General features: G+C 41.7%; 2 protein-coding genes across 3 annotated transcripts; both read left to right on the top strand.

Annotated features, from left to right (window-relative positions):
* Positions 1-438: 438 nt before the first annotated feature.
* si:zfos-932h1.3 (oocyte zinc finger protein XlCOF6) lies at positions 439-13,306 on the top strand. Of its 2 annotated transcripts, XM_061912158.1 has the most exons (8): positions 439-777; positions 3,770-3,972; positions 4,055-4,147; positions 4,226-4,432; positions 4,502-4,619; positions 6,104-6,560; positions 8,887-8,945; positions 10,017-13,306. In XM_061912158.1, exons 1-8 carry the CDS (start codon positions 771-773, stop codon positions 11,483-11,485), a joined length of 2,613 nt encoding a protein of 870 aa, XP_061768142.1. In that variant the 5' UTR covers positions 439-770; the 3' UTR covers positions 11,486-13,306. The 2 variants fall into 2 exon arrangements, with proteins under 2 accessions (XP_061768142.1, XP_061768143.1); XM_061912159.1 differs by lacking the exon at positions 439-777 and having other exon boundaries at positions 3,926-3,972; positions 4,231-4,432.
* Positions 13,307-13,915: 609 nt separating this feature from the next.
* On the top strand, positions 13,916-16,929 carry LOC133560073 (tetraspanin-7-like). Its single transcript, XM_061912161.1, has one exon. The coding sequence runs from the start codon at positions 14,276-14,278 to the stop codon at positions 15,347-15,349; it is 1,074 nt and encodes a 357-aa protein (XP_061768145.1). The 5' UTR covers positions 13,916-14,275; the 3' UTR covers positions 15,350-16,929.
* The last annotated feature ends 5,487 nt before the right edge of the window (positions 16,930-22,416 follow it).

The following is a 22,416-nucleotide window of genomic DNA, read 5'->3' as shown; positions in this document are numbered from 1 at the left end:
TCTTTAATCCCTTAACCAGAGTCATCAAACTAATGTCATTCATATCTTGGTTTGATTTAAATGTATAAATTATCTTATATTCATCCATCATAACCCTTTTCCTCTTATCAACCTCTTCATCGTCTTCATGCACTCTTTTAGTACTCGCCTTTCCTTCACTCCCTCCTCTCCCCTTCTTTCCTCTCTCCACTCTAGTCCTATCCATTTCCATACTATCCTCATACATCCCGTCACTATCCCCTTCCATCTCGATCCAGTCACAAAACAGCTTATGCTCAACCGCCAAAACAGATTTAGATACTCTCGCCGCCGCCAAATTCACTCCAAATGTTTGGTAGTTCCGCGTCTCCTGGATTATTACTTCCGCAAACAACTCCCACCACCTTGTAACGTCCTCTCGCGAGAGGACGAGATTTCTTTATTCTGACGTCACGCTGTGAATAACATCCGGTATTGTCGGGAGAACTCGCGGAACGAAACGAGTTTAAAAGATTGACATATTTAATATGTCAATTTAAAGAAAGAGAAGTGTTCGTCTTGTGTTATTCAGGCACATTCAGTGGACGTTGTGTACTTGTGACTGGAAATGTTGAGACTCTTGTTTTGAAAAGCGGAAGCGCAGGAGAGAGACTTTGAGGAAATCGACGCTTGCGTAGCGATAACGCATGCTAACTAGTAATATTCGACAATATATTTTTATGTTATTCTATTAGGACCAAAGGAAAATATTTTACACATCGTTGGACATTCTTCAAAATCAAGTGGGGAAAATGAACAGTATGTATTCGAGTAATCTCGTTGTCGTTGAAAATACATTGCAAATGTTAGCTAAACCAGTGTTTTTCAACCACTGTGCCGCGGAAAACTAGCGTGCCGTGGGAGATGATCTAATTTGACCAACTTGGGTTAAAAATATTTTTGCAAACCACTAATTACAGTCTGCAAATGATGTGTGGTTGTTGAGTGTCGGTACTGTCTATAGAGCTCGGCAGAGTAACCGTGTAATACTCTTTCATATCAGTAGGTGGCAGTCGGTAGCTACCGTATTTCCTTGAATTGCCGCCTGGGCGCTAATTAATTTAAAACCTCTTCTCACTCCTGCGAAAAGTAGGCATGCGCTAATTATTTTAAAACCTCTTCTCACTCCGGCACTTACCAAAGGTATGCAGTAAAAATTTGAGTGTGATGTAAGCTTTGACCATTAATCCTACTGAATAGCTCTTAATCTTCTTCCCTTTATGCGATTTCAAATTACCGGTATTGAAATCAGCCTCCTCCATTTTGAAAATGATGACAGGGGAAGTGTCACTCGTGACGTCACGAGTTTGACCAGGCGGTAATACTAAGCATGCGCTAAATATTTTGGGAAGCGAGTTTGACCCGGCAGTAATTCAAGGCAGGCGCATACTATATGCCCTGCGGCAATTCAAGGAAATACGGTAAATGCTTTGTAGATGTCGGAAACAGCGGGAGGCGACGTGCAGGTAAAAAAGTATCTGATGCTTGAGCCAAAAAGGTGAGTGCCCCTAAGAAAAGGCATTGAAGCTTAGGGAAGGTTATGCAGAACGAAACTAAAACTGAACTGGCTACTAAGTATACGAAAACAGAACGCTGGACGACAGCGTCCACAAAGTACATCCAAACATGACATGACAATCAACAATGTCCCCACGAAGAAAGATAAATGATAAATGTGTTGTACTTGTACAGCGCTTTTGTACCTTCAAGGTACTCAAAGCGCTTTGACACTACTTCCACATTTACCCATTCACACACACATTCACACACTGATGGAGGGAGCTGCCATGCAAGGCGCTAACCAGCACCCATCAGGAGCAAGGGTGAAGTGTCTTGCTCAGGACACAACGGACGTGACGAGGTTGGTACTAGGTGGGGATTGAACAAGGGAGCCTCGGGTTGCGCGCGGCCACTCCCCCACTGCGCCACGCCGATAAAAAAATATTTAAAAAAAATGAAATATGCTTGATTGCTAAAACAAAGTACATGCGGGAAATATCGCTCAAAGGAAGACATGGAACTGCTACCGGAAAATACCAAAAAAAGAGAAAAATCCACCAAAATAGGAGCGCAAGACAAGAAGTAAAACACTACACACAGGAAAACAGCAAAAAAGTCCAAATAACTCAGGTTGTGATGTGACAGGTGGTGACAGTACACCTTCTTTGAGACAAGTTTTTTTTAATAATTTCGGCTGGTGGTGTGCCTCTGCATTTTTTCACCGCAAAAAATGTGCCTTGGCTCAAAAAAGGTTGAAGAACACTGATCTAATGCTTGAGCCAAAAATAAAAAAAAGGTGAGTGCCCCAAAGAAAAGGCATTGAAGCTTAGGGAAGGTTATGCAGAACGAAACTAAAACTGAACTGGCTACTAAGTATACGAAAACAGAACGCTGGACGACAGCGTCCACAAAGTACATCCGAACATGACATGACAATCAACAATGTCCCCACGAAGAAAGATAAATGATAAATGGGTTGTACTTGTACAGCGCTTTTGTACCTTCAAGGTACTCAAAGCCCTTTGACACTACTTCCACATTTACCCATTCACACACACATTCACACACTGATGGAGGGAGCTGCCATGCAAGGCGCTAACCAGCACCCATCAGGAGCAAGGGTGAAGTGTCTTGCTCAGGACACAACGGACGTGACGAGGTTGGTACTAGGTGGGGATTGAACAAGGGAGCCTCGGGTTGCGCGCGGCCACTCCCCCACTGCGCCACGCCGATAAAAAAATATTTTAAAAAAATGAAATATGCTTGATTGCTAAAACAAAGTACATGCGGGAAATATCGCTCAAAGGAAGACATGAAACTGCTACCGGAAAATACCAAAAAAAGAGAAAAATCCGCCAAAATAGGAGCGCAAGACAAGAAGTAAAAGACTACACACAGGAAAACAGCAAACCAGTCCAAATAACTCAGGTTGTGATGTGATAGGTGGTGACAGTACACCTACTTTGAGACAAGTTTTTTTTAATAATTTCTGCTGGTGGTGTGCCTCCGCATTTTTTCACCGCAAAAAATGTGCCTTGGCTCAAAAAAGGTTGAAGAACACTGATCTAATGCTTGAGCCAAAAATAAAAAAAAGGTGAGTGCACCTAAGAAAAGGCATTGAAGCTTAGGGAAGGTTATGCAGAACGATTCTGAACTGGCTACTAAGTAAACAAAAACAGAATGCTGGACGACAGCAAAGACTTACCGTGGAGCAAAGACGTCGTCCACAATGTACAACCGAACATGACATGACAATCAACCCCTCTGTCACCGTGAATCCAGGAAAAACGCAAAAAAGTCCAAATAAGTCAGGGTGTGATGTTACAGGTGGTGACAGTACACCTACTTTGAGACAAGTTTGTTTAATAATTTCTGCTGGTGGTGTGCCTCCGCATTTTTTCACCGCAAAAAATGCGCCTCGGCTCAAAAAAGGTTGAAGAACACTGAGCTTAACAATCAATCAGACTGTTGCGTTTGTGTTTTATGCATGCAAAAGCTTATTTAACTACTGATATGATTCTAAGTGATTATTTCTTTGGAACATAAAAAAAGTGAAATATTTAGTTTTAATCAGCATTGTTTAAAGTCTATATTGCATATAAACATCTGCAGACCTTGAATACATATGCATAACTACATGCACTATTTACATATAATAAAATGTAACATTGGTATTTTGGTAAAGGCAGAGTTTAGTTTTGGATTTGATAAAATGAATGTGTGACCTTTGACCTCATACTATGTGTTTCAGATTCTGGCTTGCCTCTCTCGCTGCTCCACCTCCTGGTTCCGCCGCTGCAGCTCCGCTCCGCCGCAATGTGGCAACTTGCAAAACAGAAAGATGTGATGAATTACCATAAACTCCAAGAGTTTGTGTCCATGCTGACTGAGGCAATGCCAGGATTGATGAACCACAAACAGGCGGCTCAGCTCATTCTGGGTCTCAGAGCCCGTGTATGTTTTTTTTTCTAACGATTAAAAAATGGTCGTCATTAATACAATAAAAAAATAAAAAAAAAACTCTCTTCCATTGCAGTTGATCCTGGAGCTGTGCAAAGGTTCGGTCCGAGGTTCTGTTGACTTTCAAACGGTCCAGACGCATTTAGAAAAACTCCCGCTACAATCAAATGTAAGTTGATTGAAGATGTCCTTAACTTCTTGTTTGAAAATCTGTTCTAATGATGTGAGTATCATAAACATATGGTAGCACAGCGATGCAGAGGTGAAAGCAGCAGAGTCCACATTTGTCGCCCTGGTTCAGAGCCTCCTTAAAGATCCAGCTGAGCGAGCGTACTTCTTCCAGGAGGTCTTCCCTATGGAGTACGGACCAAAGTATGACACTGCTCTTCATGTGTTGCTATGGGAGCTGCTCTCCAAGCTGGAGAAACTGCTTCCAATACCAGACCTCAAACAGGTAATACATCCACCCTTCTTCACGTTTCATATTTCGGCAAAATTAACCTTGAAATGTGTCTGACTCCAGACTACAGACTGGTTGGGCTCAACTCCCGTCTTATTGGATGAATGTGTCCAGTCCACGACAGAAGAACTGAGCTTGATCTTTGAGCATTGTAGGACTTCTGCATTATTTAAAGAGCCAGGTATGTACACCTCAGAATGTTGAACCAGCTATTTAGAAAAAATAATGCACTGATCTTGCACTGATTTAGTTATTTTGCAACATGAAAGTGTTTAAAACAGCTCTTTGTATAAATGCACTGCAAGCTTGAACCACAATAATAAACATAGTGTTGCGTTACTATAGTAAAACTAGCATTTAATTGGCATAAAGATAAAAAGAAGTTAGCCATTGTATAATATAGCTAACATAATAAAAATCTACTCACTTTTTGACGATGCTTCTCTGTTCTTTTCCATGAGTGTTATTAGCCATAATGCTTTTAAGGCCTATTGAAATGAGATTTTCTTATTTAAACGGGGATAGCAGGTCCATTCTATGTGTCATACTTGATCATTTCGCGATATTGCCATATTTTAGTTGAAAGGATTTAGTTAAGAACATCGACGATAAAGTTAGCAACTTTTGGGTCGCTAATAAAAAAGCCTTGCCTGTACCGGAAGTAGAAGCCAATGTGCGCGTGACGTCACCGGTGTGAGGGCTCCTCACATCCTCACATTGTTTACAATCATAGACACCAGCAGCGCGAGCGATTCTGACCGAGAAAGCGACAATTTCCCCAATAATTTGAGCGAGGATGAAAGATTTGTGGATGAGGATAGTGAGAGTGAAGGACTAGAAGAAAAAAAAAAAAAAGACGAGGGCAGTGGGAGTGATTCAGATGTTATTAGACACATTTACTAGGATAATTCTGGAAAATCCCTTATCTGATTATTGTGTTACTAGTGTTTTAGTGAGATTATAAAGTCATACCTGAAAGTTGGAGGGGTGTGGTGACCGCCAGTGTCTCTGAGGGAAGCCATGGACGAGACAAGAAAGTCGCAGCTGCCTCTTTGACAGCTGCAGGAAGAACGACACAAGCTCCGCTTATGTTTACGGTAAGAGCCAACTTATTACCACAATTTTCTCACCGAAACCTGCCGGTTGACATGTGGTAGAGAAACATGTTTGCTTGACTGCTCTGTTCCATATTAAAGCTTCACAACAAACAAACACTGGCTGCGTTTGTGTTGCTACAGCCGGCCGAAATACACCGCTTTTCACCAAATGCATTCTTCTTTGTAGTATCCATTGTTAATTGAACAAATTGCAAAAGATTCAGCAACACAGATGTCCAGAATACTGTGTAATTATGCGATTAAATCGGACGACTTTTAGCCGTGAGTGGTGCTGGGATAAAATGTCCGCTACAACCAATAACGTCACAAGCCCGTGTCAACATAAGCGTCATCATTCCGCAACGTTTTCAACAGGACACTTAGCGGGAAATTTAAAATTGCAATTTAGTAAACTAAACCGGCCGTATTGGCATGTGTTGCAATGTTAAAATGTCATCATTGATATATAAACTATCAGACTGCGTGGTCGGTAGTAGTGGGTTTCAGGCCTTTAAGCTACATTAGTATTCAATGAAACAAGCAAAATTCATTGTTGTCGTTCTTCCAGATGCCACCTCCACCACTCTTGGCAGCTGCATCATATCCGCTCTATCAATCCCTCCCTCCGACAAAGCGAACATTTCAGTTGGGCCTGAGTTAGTCCACAACTACGCAAACATCGTTGGGGCCGACCAGTACAGCGTGGTGACGGTCTTCACAGAGGTGGACGTCGGAGTGTTGGACGTACCGACCGAAGTTCAGACGGGTTTCTATGAGGAAGAAGTGGCACCCGTCAATGCTGAGGAGTCCGCAGTCGCCACAGCCCTGGAGACTCTGGAAATGGAGAGTCTGGAAAACGATGAAGGTGCCTTTGAAGATCAAGAAGGGAATGTTCTGGATGAGGCGAAAGATGATGTCCAAGATGGCGATGTGAGATCTTGCACTGAAGTGAAGGAGGCTGCTGTTGAAGATGAAATGACACACTCCTCCGCTGAACTTCCTCCTGACTCATCTGACTGGAAGAGGTACTTTGAAAGGAATACAGTGGCACCTCGTTTTTTTTTTATGCCCTACTTTTCGTATGATTCAGTTATGAAAGGGAATGTTTTGCCAAAATTTTGCCGTTGTTTTTGTATATCGTCTCGTGTATTGCGGGGCCAAAGATTGCACGTAAGAAACTGGTCCGTTTGCCTGCATATCATTTGACTAAAACGAGTGCATAAACAAAAAAATCCTATGCAATAGTGATCCCATTTCTGGGCTTTAATAATCTACCATGGGGCCAAAGAATGTTGCCGTTGCCAGCACTTTGATAAAGATGCAGAGAAGTACTATTAAATTAAAGAAAAAAACTCACAGCGAAGTATGCTAGTGGCACCTGTGATGGGAATGGTTGCCTTTCACATTTGAATCGATACAGGTACTGAATGATCCTAGTTTTTGGTACTATTGTGTGTATTGGTAATAAATGTTATGTATTTATCAAATACTTTTTTTTATACTACATTGAACACTGAGCTAATATTGATAACAACGCTTATTGTTATTTAGTTTTTTTACGGGGGGCGGCGTGGCGCAGGGTGAGAGTGGCCGTGCGCAATCCGAGGGCCCCTGGTTCAAATCCCATCTAGTACCAACCTCGTCACGTCCGTTGTGTCCTGAGCAAGACACTTCACCCTTGCTCCTGATGGGTGCTGGTTGGCGCCTTGCATGGCAGCTCCCTCCATCAGTGTGTGAATGTGTGTGTGAATGGGTAAATGTGGAAGTAGTGTCAAAGCGCTTTGAGTACCTTGAAGGTAGAAAAGCGCTATACAAGTACAACCCATTTATCATTTATTTACACCTCTGTCACATTTGCCAGTATTCATTTAATTCAGTTTGTCCTTTGTTTGTTGCGATAAGTGTGTTCCATTAAATTGAATAGGGCTACAGGTATGGATTTCTTTAGTATTCCAGTAAACTACTCATTAGTTTGTTTGATTCACTAAGTCATTGGATAAAAAACACCTTATAGCTTTGATTTGTAAATTTAGGAAAAATAGTCAAACAATTATTTTTCTGCTTGCCATAACATTCATTCTTTCTTTTTTCTGCTAAATAAATGCACATAATCAACATTGAAATTGCACTTTCAACATGTGTGAATTAATAAGAATGAAAAAAAAAACCTCAGCTGTTTTCTGCCACACAGATCACACAAACTATTGCAGTGGTCGTACAAATACAATGTTCATGTATTTAAAGTTCCAGACACACCATGTGGTCCGGTTTTGTAAAATGTTAATTGATTTCCCCCATTAAAGAGTTAATCAATGCAACAGAAGGTTATATCTGATCAAATTAATCGATTTAGTCGATTAATTGTTGAAGCCCTAAAGTTGAATGAGCCAGACTTGTCTTTTGTTGAGCCCTACAAAGTGTTTATGCTGTCAAGTATTGTACTTTTTACACAGCTGCTGTTTGATTGTAATGTACATCTCACTAAGTAAACATTGATTGATTGATTGACTTGTAGTTCTGATTACCAAATTTGGAGATGTTGAAATTGCCTTGTAAAATCGCTAATGCTAATCAGTAGCATGTATAGTCATATATACCGAGGATGTCGTTGTGGTTTGTGTTATGGTTTGTGTTGTGGTTTGTGCAGCCCTTTGAGACACTAGTGATTTAGGGCTGTATAATTAATCATTGATTGATTGATTGATTGATAGATGTCTAATGTAAATTAGCATAGTGCTATAGCATTTTGGAAAATGTGTGCCTTCCTTCGGAGCCTTTCTACCAGGCATGCTTACTTTGATGGCTTGGAGAAAATGCAACACGACCTAGAGGCAGTCTGTTATGAGTAAACTTGTTGGGCTGCCAAGTGCTTCAGCCGGTGCCGTGTCTGCAACCGGACGTGATGCCATGTGTGACATAGAAACTTGGTACGGTTTGATTTTACGTAAATCGGTACGCGGTAGTACCAACAGATATCAGTCGGTACCTATGACAGTACTGAATTCGGTACCTATCCATAGAATGTGTTGTGCTCCTTCCTCCCTTTCTGTTCATCGCCGTCTTTGCCATGAAAAGTCTTCAATAAAAGTGATGTGAATTCTTTTTTTGTCGATTTTAGTCATCATTTCAGTGTAAAATTATAATTATTCTCTATAAAAAGTGTTTTTTGTCAACATTTTTTGGTGTCCAGAACGGAATCATTAGATTAACATGATTACTTATGGGAAAATTGCTTTTGTTTTTGCCTGATACTTAGAAACAACTTATTGATAAAACCTGGGATATCCCTGTTCTGCAAAAAATATTTGCTGTAATGTTTCTAAAAATGTTTTTTTTTTCTTTCTTCCACAGCATCCAAGCTAGCCAAGGAGCCACGTCATGCGTAATCGCCGTCAAAGGAAGCGACAAAGGTAAAATGATGAATGAGTTACACATAAATGCTCTTTATCATGGCTCTTTATTACAGTCTGGAGATCAGGGTTCACTAAAACATTTTGTTGTGTGGACTTGGTATGTTAGGCTAATTGAAGGCTGTAGATGGTTGGCCTGCCCTGGGCTGATGATAAGTTTTGTTGGACGGTATATTGTCCCACAAATTATTGGCCATTAACAATATTATTGTCAGCATTTTTTGATGCAAAATTCAATCAATCAATCAATCAATCAATGTTTATTTATATAGGTGTAAATCACAAGTGTCTCAAATTAAACACTGTTTGTTAGAGGGCCAATAACTTGAATTATCCTAAATAAATAAACCATACAAATAATTTTGATACTCAATCTCTTAGAAAAACAGCACTTTAATACTAAACATTTTCAAGTGCATTTTTTTTTTACCCTGTAGTGCTTCTCACTAGCGACTTGCGAGGCTCTCTGTCAGTGCATCTTGTGTGTGTAAGTTAGCATTCCCTCTTCCACCCACCGAGACAAAAGTTGTGGATGACTGACAAGAGGATTTACATTTCATGATTCTGCTTAAAAATAAACGTTTTCAGGTGCTGAGAGTGATGCACAGAGTGAAGCCTCTTGCACCTTGATTGAAAGCAAGAGACGAAGAAAACAAACATACACAGATATGGCAATTAATCAATGATTGCAAAGTCCATCCATCCATCCATTTTCTACCGCTTGTCCCTACGGGGTGGCTGGAGCATATCCTATGTGCATTTGATTGAAAGGCAGGGCACACCCTGGACAAGTTGTCACCTTATCGAAAGTCCAACACAGCAAAGTTACCAAGTTAATTTTTCTTTATCGTTCGATGAATGGTTTGATTGAATATAGGCCCAGACTTATGTCCGTAAGTATATAATGCTTGTTTGTCTATATAAATACACGCACTGTGACAGTCAAGCGTTAATCCCACCTTTCAGCTAAAGTCAGCTAAGATAGGCTCCAGCTCACCTGTGACCCTAAGGACAACTGCTCTTGAAAATGTCATTAAACATAAACTAGTCTTTCACTTATTTGACCTGCAGGACATTCCGATGAGATGACCTCCATTATCTTCACATGCTCGCAGTGTCCCTTCCACCAATCAGAAGACAACAGTCCTCCCCACTTCCATATGCAGAGCGTTGACACTGAGGAATACCGCAAGCTCTCAGGAACCAACTTGACTCCAACTCCCTCAGACACAGATGAGATTTTTACATCCATTAAACTTTTTCCACAAGGAGGCGCAGAGCAGCTTGAAAGTGCCGGTAAAGACAAGCCCGTGACTTCCGCTCAGGCTCCAAGCAGACTGACGTGCGAGACGTGCGGCAGAACCTTCACGCGCACATCCGACGTCAGGCGACACCAGCTCACCCACACGGGCGAGCGGCCCTTCCGTTGCTCGCAGTGCGACCGCACCTTCCAGCACTCTTGGGATCTAGCCAAGCACCAGAGCAAGTCGCACGCCGCCGCGGTCTCCTTCACATGCTCGCTGTGCCGCACCACCTTCGCCAACCTGCGCGCACTGACCGCCCACCACAAGAAGTGCCATTCAGGCGAGAGCCGCCTTCCGCACATCTGCTCCATCTGCAGCCGCAGCTTCGCCTCCACCGCCGAGCTTCTGGAGCACAGGACGTCACACGTGGCCTCCAAGCGCTACGTCTGCCCGCAGTGTGGCGAGTCGTTCGACTCGCTTTTGGCGCGCTCTCTACACCGGCAGACGCATCTGGTCAAGCACCATTTCAAGTGCCCGCACTGCGAGAAGACATACACGCGGCGTTCGGACGTAAAGAGGCACCTGTCCACGCACACGGGGGAGCGCCCTCACAAGTGTGGCCAGTGCGGCAAACAGTTCTCGCTGCACTTCATGCTAGTGAAGCACCTCCGTATCCACACGGGCGAGCGGCCTTTCCCGTGTTCGCACTGCTCCAAAAGGTTCACCCTGGCATCCGTGCTGACCCGACATGAGAGGATGCACACGGGGGAGAAGCCCTTCCTGTGTTCCCAGTGCGGGAAGGCCTTCTTGTCCCAAGGGGAACTCTCCAAACATCACAGGTCGCACTTGGAGGACAAGCCCTACGCCTGCTCGCAATGCGGCAAACGCTTCAAGAGCAAGAAGACCCAGCAGGAGCACGTGGTCTCGCACACCGGCATCCGCCCATACCCCTGCACCTACTGCGGCAAGGGCTTCGCCAAACCCTACGCGCTGACCAGACACCACCTCATGCACACAGGAGAGAGACCCTTTCCGTGCAGCTACTGCGACAAGACCTTCCTCACCCTCAGCGAGGCTCAGCTGCATCAACGCGTCCATACAGGAGAGAAGCCGTACGCCTGCGGCACCTGCCCACTCAAGTTCAAGAGCTCTTCGGAGCTGGCGTGGCACAAGCGCAGCCACGCTGGTTTGAAGCGGCTAAGGCCAAAGTGCGGGACGTGTAAGAAGAGCTTCTCGTCCAAGGCCAAACTCAATAAACACATGGAGACGCACGGCGAAGAACTAACAGCTGAATGAGAACATACTCAATCGATGCTCAGGCTTTGTTTACACTGCAGGTCAATTACGATTTTTTTTTCATGTCAATGTGAAAAGTAGGGCTGCACGATTAATTTAAATCGATTGGACATTAAGGTTTTAGTATGTGCGGTAAATAATCGCAAGGGACTGAGGTTTTTTTTTTTTTTTCATTTGCTGTCGCCAGCTTTTGGGTGACGGACATGTTCGCCAATCAGAATTGCTGAGCCTCGGGTTTCTTCGTCTCTCGCTTCAAAAAGGTACAAAGTCGTCTTACTTTGTGTATCGCTCTTAGCACCTGAGCACATTTAACAATGGAATCAACTGTACAGAGAGACCCCTCTTTTTACTTATTCACAATCTTTGTCTCAGCGGAGCCAGAGACTAGAGCGGGACGCTGCCGCCAACACACACAGTATAGGGAGCCTTGCGACGCACCAGTGAGAAGTTCCGCAAACTAACACAATTTATGAGAAAAAAAATAAGATGATAAAGCCAAATGTTCCGTTGTAAGAATATTTAATCTTCAAATCAGATGGGTGATATGAGCCCATGAACATGGACGAACGAGCAAAAAGGGCATGATCGTGTGATAGCAATAAACAAAAAGGCAACGTCCGACCTCATTTTTCTTACTAGGTTACATTTTTGCTTACGGGAAATGGGTCCACTGTTTTTTGTTTTTTTTTTTAGGATAAGAAATGTATTTACCTTCCAATTACAATACAATGGTAAACAATTCTACAGTAATGAGAAATAAAAGTTGATATCCTTTTAAATGAATATTTGCATTAATAATATAATTTTATGATAGTTTTTGTGGATTATTTTTTCAGTTAAAGAGCATGATGTAGACAAAAGCTCTGAGTGCATCAACCCAAATATTTTTTGAAGTACATTATTGCATATTGTTCTAATGTGCGGCACCTTTAGACAAGATAGAATATGTTGATTGACAGTCTAAAAGTCACACGTCATCCTTCACTCGTTATTTCTACAGTTTTATGAATTTTTATGCATGAAATATAAAATTCGCAAATAGAATCGCAATTGCAATTTTGAAAAGAGAAAAATCGCAATTTGTTTTTTTCTCAAAATCGTTAAATTCAACTTTTTTCAAGTCTGACTCAGGTCTCTTTTGTATGTGGATCACACATAGCAGATACTTATCTGATACAACTGCAATCAGAACGATCGGGTCGATATCATCCGACTCTATGTCATCAAAAAGCGACACGTCATAATTCTCCACCAAAATAGAATTAGTGGACAAATGAGCAGAAAAAAACAAAAAATAAAACGTTTTAGAACTCACATCGATGTCCCAACACTTTTGCCTTTGACTGCTCACCCACAGTGCCCAGGACAGACGTCAAAGCAAGTGACCCCACAAACTGCAAAAGCCAAAATTCTTGCCTTCTTCCTTCCTAATCTTTGTGAAAAAATTTAGTTATGAAAAGATTGACTCCAGTTGCACAAAAACCCCCAGAGAGGACCGGCACCAATTTGAGCCGTGTTTACTATTGTAAACACACTGCAGTGTGTGACCTCATCAGATTTAACCAAAAATCCAAATTAGGCATCATACCCTGCAGTGTGAACATATCCTGAAACTAGTTTTATCATGTAAAAACATACCATTCCGTTCAACTTGTAACAGGAGTCATGTCTGACCATTTAATAGATTTATTATGTAAAAAATTTTTTATTGCCAAAAACAACTGCTGACATAATCACTTACTTTCTTAGCATAGACCTATAATCTTGCTTTGTATTTGTGTTTTTTACACTCGTGTAGTAAATGTTAACTTGCAAAAGGAACATTCAAGTTGTCGTGATTGAAAAATAAAAAAAAAGCAATATTTTGTACATTTCCTCCCCGCCACCCTTTTATGTTTCAGGCCTCCTTTCTCGAAGGCAGCACACTCCGCTAACTAGTTATTTTCTGCCAGCTGCTGCAGGAGAAGAGGCTCTTAAATCAGGTAGGACATTTGTGCTGTTATCAAGAGTGCACATAAAAGGCAGCTGAATATGAATTATTATGAAGAATGTTATTTCCTTCTCAGGCCTCTGGTGTTTGTGGATGAATTCCTTCATCTTGTCCTCTGCCTAAAGGAGAAGTACCAACATGGTGGTAAGATTTTTTTTTTAAATCCATCCTGTTTCCCAAGAAAATTATTTCCTTCATTATACCGTTGTTTTCTGCTCAGAAACAAAACAGTTTAATGGTTATAACTTTATTGGGGTATCCATTTTTGATACAATATTCTATTTTGGGAGACCTAACCAAATATCTGGATGAGTGCAAGTATTTCCTGCCGCCTCTTACTTGTTAATATGCCGAAACGCCGCTTATTTATAGACTTTTTTTAATGTTTATTTATAGACTTTCTTTTTTTTTTACGGTCACATTTATCGCTCACAGCCAGATTAGAAATCCGCCGCGCCAGGAGGGGGTGTGCACGAGCGAGCCCCGCTCATCCTTCCTCACCCGGACACCACGGCCACCTGTGCTTTGTTTGGTTGCCGTAAGGAATTTGCAACCGTTGAGTTGGAAAAGACGTCCAAACCAAACCGACAAATAGGACTGGCGGCAGGCGGCTGTGGATGCAGATAACAGCAGCGACATCACGAGAGCCATCATCAGGATTTACGGTCCAGCCGGCGTTGGCGGTGCAGGTGGCAAATTAATAACGGGTCATAAAGAAGAAGGGGGGATGAGGACTGATAGAGGAAGGAGGGAGTGTGTCAAATTAAGAGAGGGGTGTAGATAAAGCCCAAGGCGGCGTCATGAGCTCTCCACTGCGTTGCGAGTCTCACTCAGCTCGGCCGAGCCCCAACAGACACGTTCTGGATTGGAACCATGAGCAGCTAACTGCGCGCAGACTGTCCTCTCCAAGGAGCGTCAACCTCCTCACACCGCCTCCCTATCCTCGCCGTGCCTCCGCCATCCCCGGCTACCTGCTGCCCCCCTATCGAGAGCAGGAGGACCTGCAGCCTCGGCGTCTTTCCTTGTCCCCAGAGACATCCCTGGTCATCCCTGCGCCTCCAACTGTGGACACCACCGCACCTTGCTGCCGCCCGGTGGGAGTCATGCACCTCCTGCGCCTCGGACTCCTTGCCTTCAGCTGCCTCTTTTGGGCGGCCGGCTTGGCCCTCTTCACCCTGGGGGTGTGGGCCCAAATCTCATTGGCCGACTTCATGCTGCTGAGTGCCAACCACTACCCCAACGCACCCATCATCCTCCTGACCACAGGGGCCGCTGTGACTGTCTGGGGCTTTCTGGGTTGTCTCGGGGTGGCGGCCAACCTTCCCTACTTGCTGCGGGCTTACGGTTTCTTTCAGCTGGCCGCGCTCATCGCAGGATTGGCCGCCGGACTCAGTGGGCTCTTCTATCGGGAAGACATCGCCGGAGGATTTCGGAGCGGCCTACAGCGAGCGGTGGCCGGGTACACTGAGGACGAGGGCCGTGCCGATGCGCTAGACAGCCTACAGCGAACGCTAGAGTGCTGTGGCGCTGAAGGATGGCGCGATTGGCTCACTTCGGACTGGGCGTTTCAACACATGACCTTCCTACCCACTGAGAACGGAACCCTGGGGTCCTTGCCAGACAGCTGCTGCATGAGGCGCAAGGGTTGCAGGAACCGACCCTTGCCGGCGGACGATAACGAAGGAGTGCTCGCCGCGGGCATCCACCCCCACGGATGCTTCCGGAAAGTCTTCAGCTTGGTCAACGACAACGTCTTCCACATCGCTGCCACTGTGCTGGGATTGGCCTTCACGCAAATCGGAGGCATCGCGTTGGCGTGTTTATTGGCCAATAGGCTAGCGCCCAGACAACATCAACGCATTGTGGCAAATTAATACAAAAAAATGAAGTTTTTCTACTTGCAGTTTTAAACCTAACAGTGTTTCCACGGGTTGTTGTTCAAGCCTCTTATTGATAATGACATTTTCATTGGCTTTTAAAGTGCATGAAATACATGAGAAACAAAAAATTACAGTTATTGCATGTCTGACTATTTGTGACGATTGCTTGCGATACAACTATAAACATTTCTGTGTGTTGTGCTGTGAAGTCAAAAAATGTAAAAATGTTTACATCCTGTTATCCTTGCCTAGCAATACGGTTGCCTTTGTTCTACACACTTTGTCCAATCGGAACATGCCCATTTTAAAATAAGTTTTTAGAGCTACTGGTGTGTTTTGGGACACGCTTTTTCTGTCAATTTTTACTTCCTTATTTGTTTTTATATTACTCAATATGCTATATATCACACTATTAACACGACTATTACACATTATTATTATTATTATTATTATTGCTTACAAGAAATGGTTAAATGTTAACAAAGGAAGTTGAAAAAATATCGGATTACAAAACCTCTGCTACGTCTGACTTCTTTTCAGACATTGTGTAAACATGCAATGTTCTTTCATAGAACTTTGTTAGTTACAAATAAAGTAAACCAGTTTTTCTCAAACTTTTTTCACCCAGTACCACGCCAGAAAAATCATGTCTCCAAGTGCCACCATAATGACCAACATTATGGTAGCACAGTAGGCCTAGTTATTCATTAAAAAACAGGCAGAGGTTTTATTTAACAAGTATTTTGAATATTTTGGGCCACTGTAACGTTACACACAGTTTGAACAGTAACACTGTGTTTGAATATAGGAAAATAAAACACTTTACTTAAGTAATTTGATTCTTTCGCCTACCTCTAGATAGAGCCAGCGTACCACCAGTGTACACAGTTTGAGACTCACTGAAGCGGTATAGTTCGGTTGGTAGAGCGGCCGTGCCAGCAACTTGAGGGTTGCAGGTTCGATCCCCGCTTCCGCATCCTAGTCACTGCCGTTGTGTCCTTGGGCAAGACACTTTACCCACCTTCTCCCAGTGCCACCCACACTGGTTTAAATGGAAAAATTAGATATTGGGTTTCACTATGTAAAGCGCTTTGAGTCACTAGAGAAAAAGCGCTATATAAATGTAATTCACTTCACTAATTCACTGAAGTGAACTTGCCAGACTGTCTGCTAATCTAAGATAACACACTGCTGCCTTAACTTCATATGCATTGTTTTAGTTTAATATGACAACAACTTTAATGCTCAGGCACATGATATTTTATTCACAATGTACTTGCAAGGCATTTTTTATTTTGTTAGCTCAGCTGGAGCAGATGTGACGCATAGCGCTGTTATTGTGGAGGCCGGAAGTGTGTGATCAGTTCAAGCAGAGTTGTTTTGACTGTTGTGTCTGGTCAAGACACCTCTGCTCGAACCAATCACACATTTTCAGCCTCCACAATAATAGCATCGGGCATGTGGACAAAATGAAAAATGGCTTACATAATATTTATGTATCCTACTTGAAGCAATATGCATCATTTTGCAATAAAGCATGGCTGAAAGTGTAAAAGTGTGTAATTGTCGACAATAAAAATCAATAAAAAGTTCTCCCTTGTGGCAAATGATGCTATTGATTTGCGGATGAAGGTCAGCGCCTGCATATATCAAATATCCATTACACTTGAAGAAGAAAATATTGGCGTACATGAGTAATAACCTCGTCTTTATCAGCTGTGACAATGATAATTACTACAAAAGCCTAGCTTTATAATTAGACCATTAAATAATCTTCATATTTAAGTTTGTTTTTCCATACAAGCAATAAATTTGACTTCCTGTGTCAGCGTCTAGCTACTGAGAGGCGTTACACTGTGGCCTCTAAGCAATTCCAGGACCTAATTATGCTATTGATTAGCCTACATTTATTATGGTCTGCCTAGCAAGGCTTGTGGTTGGCTGCACTGTCCTTGTGTAACCTATTTTGGACACACAGTTCATCTTCTCACATTCCGTTAAAAAAAAAAAAAAGCATGGCGGACATCTATGCTACACTTTCAGCCTCAGTGTGCTCACAGGTATCCTTAGAACCGGGGTGTCAAAATGTTTTCCACTGTGGCGCCGCGTGTAGATTTCATATTTTTCGTCTTTTGTGCACATTGCATAAACCTTCCAATCAATCCAATCCACTTTATTTATATAGCACATTTAAACAACAAAATGTTTTCAAAGTGCTGCACGATAATATTAAAAACAACATTCAAATACTTATCCTGAGCTCTACCAATGACTGAATAAAAACAAAAAATCAAGATAAATACATATAACACCAATACAAAAACAATATAAAGTAAATATGATTAAAAACGATTTTAAGGGTGAAACCAATTAAAACAGTAAATATAAATTACAATTTTAAAACACAGAGGGCAACAGACGACCACACAACTTACGTAGTGTTAAAAGCCAGAGAATAAAAATGGGTCTTAAGACGAGACTTAAAACACTCCACTGTGGGAGCAGTTCGAATTTGGAGGGGCAGAGTTTTCCAGACCACAGAGAAGGCCCTGTCCCCCCTAATTTTAAGTCTGGTCTTGGGCACCACGAGCTGGAGCTGGCTCTCGGACTGGATTGTAAGTTTGGATGAGGTCCGAGATATACTGAGGTGTCAGTCCATGTACAGCTTTAAAAACAAAGAGCAAGGTTTTAAAATCAATTCTAAAATGAACAGGGAGCCAATGCAAACTCTCAAGGATTGGGGTTATATGCTGGCGTTTCCTGGCCCTGTTAAAATTTGTACTGCCGCGTTCTGGACTAACTGCAACCGGGAGAGAGCTTTTTGGCTAATGCCAGCATAAAGTGCATTGCAGTAGTCCAGGCGACTTGAAATAAAAGCATGCACGACTTGTTCAAAAAGGTTAAAAGATAAAAACGGTTTAACCTTTGCTAAAAGACAAAAACACGATTTTAAGACGGCATTGACTTGTTTGTCAAGTTTAAAATTGCTCTCTATAGTGACGCCAAGGCTAGTGACCTTGGGACACACATAATTTTGCAATGGTCCCAAGACAAAAACTAAAATTTCAGTTCTTCCCTCATTCATTTTTAAAAAATTCCAAAACTAATGCAATGTGTGTTAAATTATCAATAGCCAATCGACCAAATCAGTTCCATTTGCTCGTTAAAGTGTTCTTCCCTTTTTCAACATTAAATCAATATATAAAAATATACTCAAAATGCTTATTGGCCCATCACAGACAATTTTACTTCATTTTTGTGTATCAAAGTGTCGGACGTGTTGTCTCACTCCGTCACATTTCTGAATAGGAATATCAATAATGACTAAATGTTTAAAAATCAATTGTTTTGTATGATAGCAAATATCATACAGTCATCCCTAACGTTACAAAATTTGCGGCTACACTCTAACAAAAAACACAACATTCTATGTATTTTGGCCTCAAATTAAGCATTTTCAATCATAAAAGTATCAGTACTCCTGGAGTATTGGCTACTAGTTAAGACCAAACCAATGCTGTTCAGTATTGTAGCCAGTGATTGGCTCTGCCTCAAGCAGCATTACGATATTGGATTGAAGGAGTATAAAGGTGACCATGTGGTTGATGATAATAAATTGTCTCGAGCAGTGATCCCCAACCTTTTTTGCACCACGGACCGGCTTAATGTAGGCATTATTTCCAGGGACCGGCTTTTCACTTGTGCCAGATACAATAAGTGCATGAAAAATACAACTCACTACAACTCTGAATTAGTGGGAGCCTTGGACTTGTTTCTTTGCAATGAGATCCCCAGCCGGTTACCATCAACCTGCTGGGCACTGCAGATGGAAATCAGAATTTGGCTACAATCTGTCACATTTATATTTTATGTGTTCATTAATGTGCATGGTATCATGTCACAAAAGTTATAGCAAATGGCAACTTTATATGAGGACTTTTATTGTATTTTATCTATAAACAAGCTTATTGGTGTCTCTAGTGGGACAGACGAAAGTCAAGTCGGAGAAAATGCAGTCGTTAACTTATTTTAATGTTTCTCTGCGGCCCGGTAGCCAATGCGTCACCGCCCGGTTACGGTCCCCGGACCAGTGGTTGGGGACCACTGGTCTAGAGTAGTCTTATAATGTTAAAAATCTAATTTAAAAAATTGTGAAAACAGTTTTTTATGCTGTAGCTTAAAAAATATGTGGTAATAATTTATACTTCATTTACCATGACCAGGGCTTCACGGTGGCAGAGGGGTTCCTGCAGTCCTGGGTTCAAATCCAGGCTCCTGATCTTTCTGTGTGGAGTTTGCATGTTCTTCCCGTGAATGCGTGGGTTCCCTCCGGGTACTCCAGCTTCCTCCCACTTCCAAAGACATGCACCTGGGGATAGGTTGATTGGCGACATTAAATTGGCCCTAGTGTGTGAATGTGAGTGTGAATGTTGTCTGTCTATCTGTGTTGGCCCTGCGATGAGGTGGCGACTTGTCCAGGGTGTACCCCGCCTTCCGCCCGATTGTAGCTGAGATTGGCGCCAGCGCCCCCCGCGACCCCGAAAGGGAATAAGCGGTAGAAAATGGATGGATGGATTTACCATGACCAAGGCAGGCATGGATCAATTAACAGCGGAAAACGATGGTTTACTGAAAACGTAATCGCAGCAACCTAGATGCTTTACATTTTAACCGTTTTAGATGTCGTGCCCCCTTTTAGCTGCATGCCTACGGTAAGTCTAAGCTCGTTGGGGCAAAGACACATCCATTGTTGTAGGTGTCACAGATACCAAGAATCACATACAATTGCATTATATGCCATTCGATTTAAAAACAGACGCTAGGAATAATTTTTTCTAGTTTTTTTTTTTTTTTACTAAAATATAAAATATTGTGCATTTAATAAATAAAGTAAATCTCATGGCATTTGATAGAGGATTAAGGAAGTTATAGTTTATTTTATAAACAAGCTAATCGCATTGTATTGCATTGAAGTGCATCAAGGTTGCCCTGGCCAATATGGCCGCCACATAGCCACGCAAATGTATGCTGGCTGCAGCGCGCTAACGTATCTACTTATATATGGTGCGGGCTGTTGTATCGCGTTGTCCATCGAGATGTTATTGATGACGAGGAAGTGGTCGATCAACAATGGGTTTATTGCACAACTGGCCAGTATCTGTCGGCCATCACCACGCCAAAACAACAGCAACAAAAACTAACTCTTTTTTTTCCCCCTCTCAACCGTAATATGTCACTCGTGCCAACATACTCACTGTGTTGACTGATTGATTGATTGATTGAAACTTTTACTAGTAGATTGCACAGTTCAGTACATATTCCGTACAATTGACCACTAAATGGTAACACCCCAATAAGTTTTTCAACTTGTTTCAGTCGGGGTCCACGTTAATCAATTTACTGAGGCGTTCAGGGCCACAGAAACAGTCAGACACTCCCAACACTACACATAACTTGACAGGTTAATCCATTATTATACTCACAGATTGCAAAAAACTGCTGATTTTAGGTCAAATAAGTTGTTTTAAAAATATTTTTGTTTCTTTTAATCTATTGTTTCCAAGTAATTTGTTTCGCATTAAACCTACTAGTAGTCACACTTGTGAAAACAGTAGAGAATTTGGCTGAAATAAGTCTTTTTTCTTTGCACACTTTGTCATAAGAGAACCCCTTTTTGTGGGTAAAGTATTGGATCGTTTTGTGTAGTATTTGTATTCTTTATGTATTTAATACTGACTCATACCTTAGATCAGTGGTTCTCCAATGGGCGTACTCGTACCCTTAGGGGTACTTGTAGGTATGCCAAGGGCTACATGAGACTTTTTTAAAATATTCTAAAATAAGCAACAATTTAAATATCCTTTATAAATATATGTATTGAAAAATAGCAACAATTCAAAAATCCTTTATAAATATTTTTATTGAATAATACTTCAACAAAATATGAATGTAAGTTCTTAAACGGAAAAAAAAATCAACAATGCAATATTCAGTGATGACAGCTAGATATTTTGTGGACATGTTCCATAAATATTGATGTTAAATATTTCTTTTTTTGTGAAGAAATGTTTAGAATTAAGTTCATGAATCCAGATGGAGCTGTTACAACCCCCAAAGAGGGCACTTTAAGTTGATGATTATTTCTATGTGTAGAAATCTTTATTTATAATTGAATCACTTGTTTATTTTTCCAACAAGTTTTTAGTTATTTTTATATCTTTTTTTCCAAATAGTTCAAGAAAGACCACTAACAATGAGCAATATTTTGCACTGTTAAACATTTAAATGAATCAGAAACTGATGAAATAGTGCTGTATTTTACTTCATCTCTCTTTTTCAACCAAAAATGCTTTGCTCTGATTAGGGGGTACTTGAATAATGTTCACAGGGGGTACATCACTGAAAAAAGGTTGAGAACCACTGCCTTAGATAATCGATTCGGCGAATTTTGCTTAAGGCCCCAATTTAGCCTTGGCAACAAAATCTACACACATAACTAAAAGGGGCTGTTTACAACATGTACACAGATGCCTAGAGGGTGCTAACTTTCCAATGTATTTTACACATTTACGGCTTCTCGAACGTAACAAATTCACGCGCATTAACTTTAGGTGTTGTTAGCTAATAATAGCAATTTGGATATTTAGCCTTAGTTATCACTGTATGTATATTTTATTATAACAACATGACCACAAATTGTTTGTTCTATCTCTTGGACTGCTTTCGTATTTGTGCACATGCTCCCTGTTGACGACTGGATGAGTGACCCCCGTTAACACCAATCATTTTTACTCGAGCTGCTAAAAAAATTGTATTACTTAAACTTTGTAATTGTGAAAAATGTATACAATTGTCCAAAAAATGTTCTGTTAAACTACTAATTGTAACATAAGCTATCTGGTGGTGTTCCTGTTATATTTTTTTTAATTTGAAAAATGTTACAGTAAGGGAGTTAAAAATAAACCTGACACATAGTTGGGATCAGGGGTAACTTAAATATGATTACTGGGCGCGGCCACCGCTGCTGCCCACTGCTCCCCTCACCTCCCAGGGGGTGATCA

This window comes from Nerophis ophidion, linkage group LG10, assembly GCF_033978795.1.
Source record: "Nerophis ophidion isolate RoL-2023_Sa linkage group LG10, RoL_Noph_v1.0, whole genome shotgun sequence".
Taxonomy (NCBI): domain Eukaryota; kingdom Metazoa; phylum Chordata; class Actinopteri; order Syngnathiformes; family Syngnathidae; genus Nerophis; species Nerophis ophidion.
This window is presented reverse-complemented; position numbering and strand designations above follow the sequence as displayed.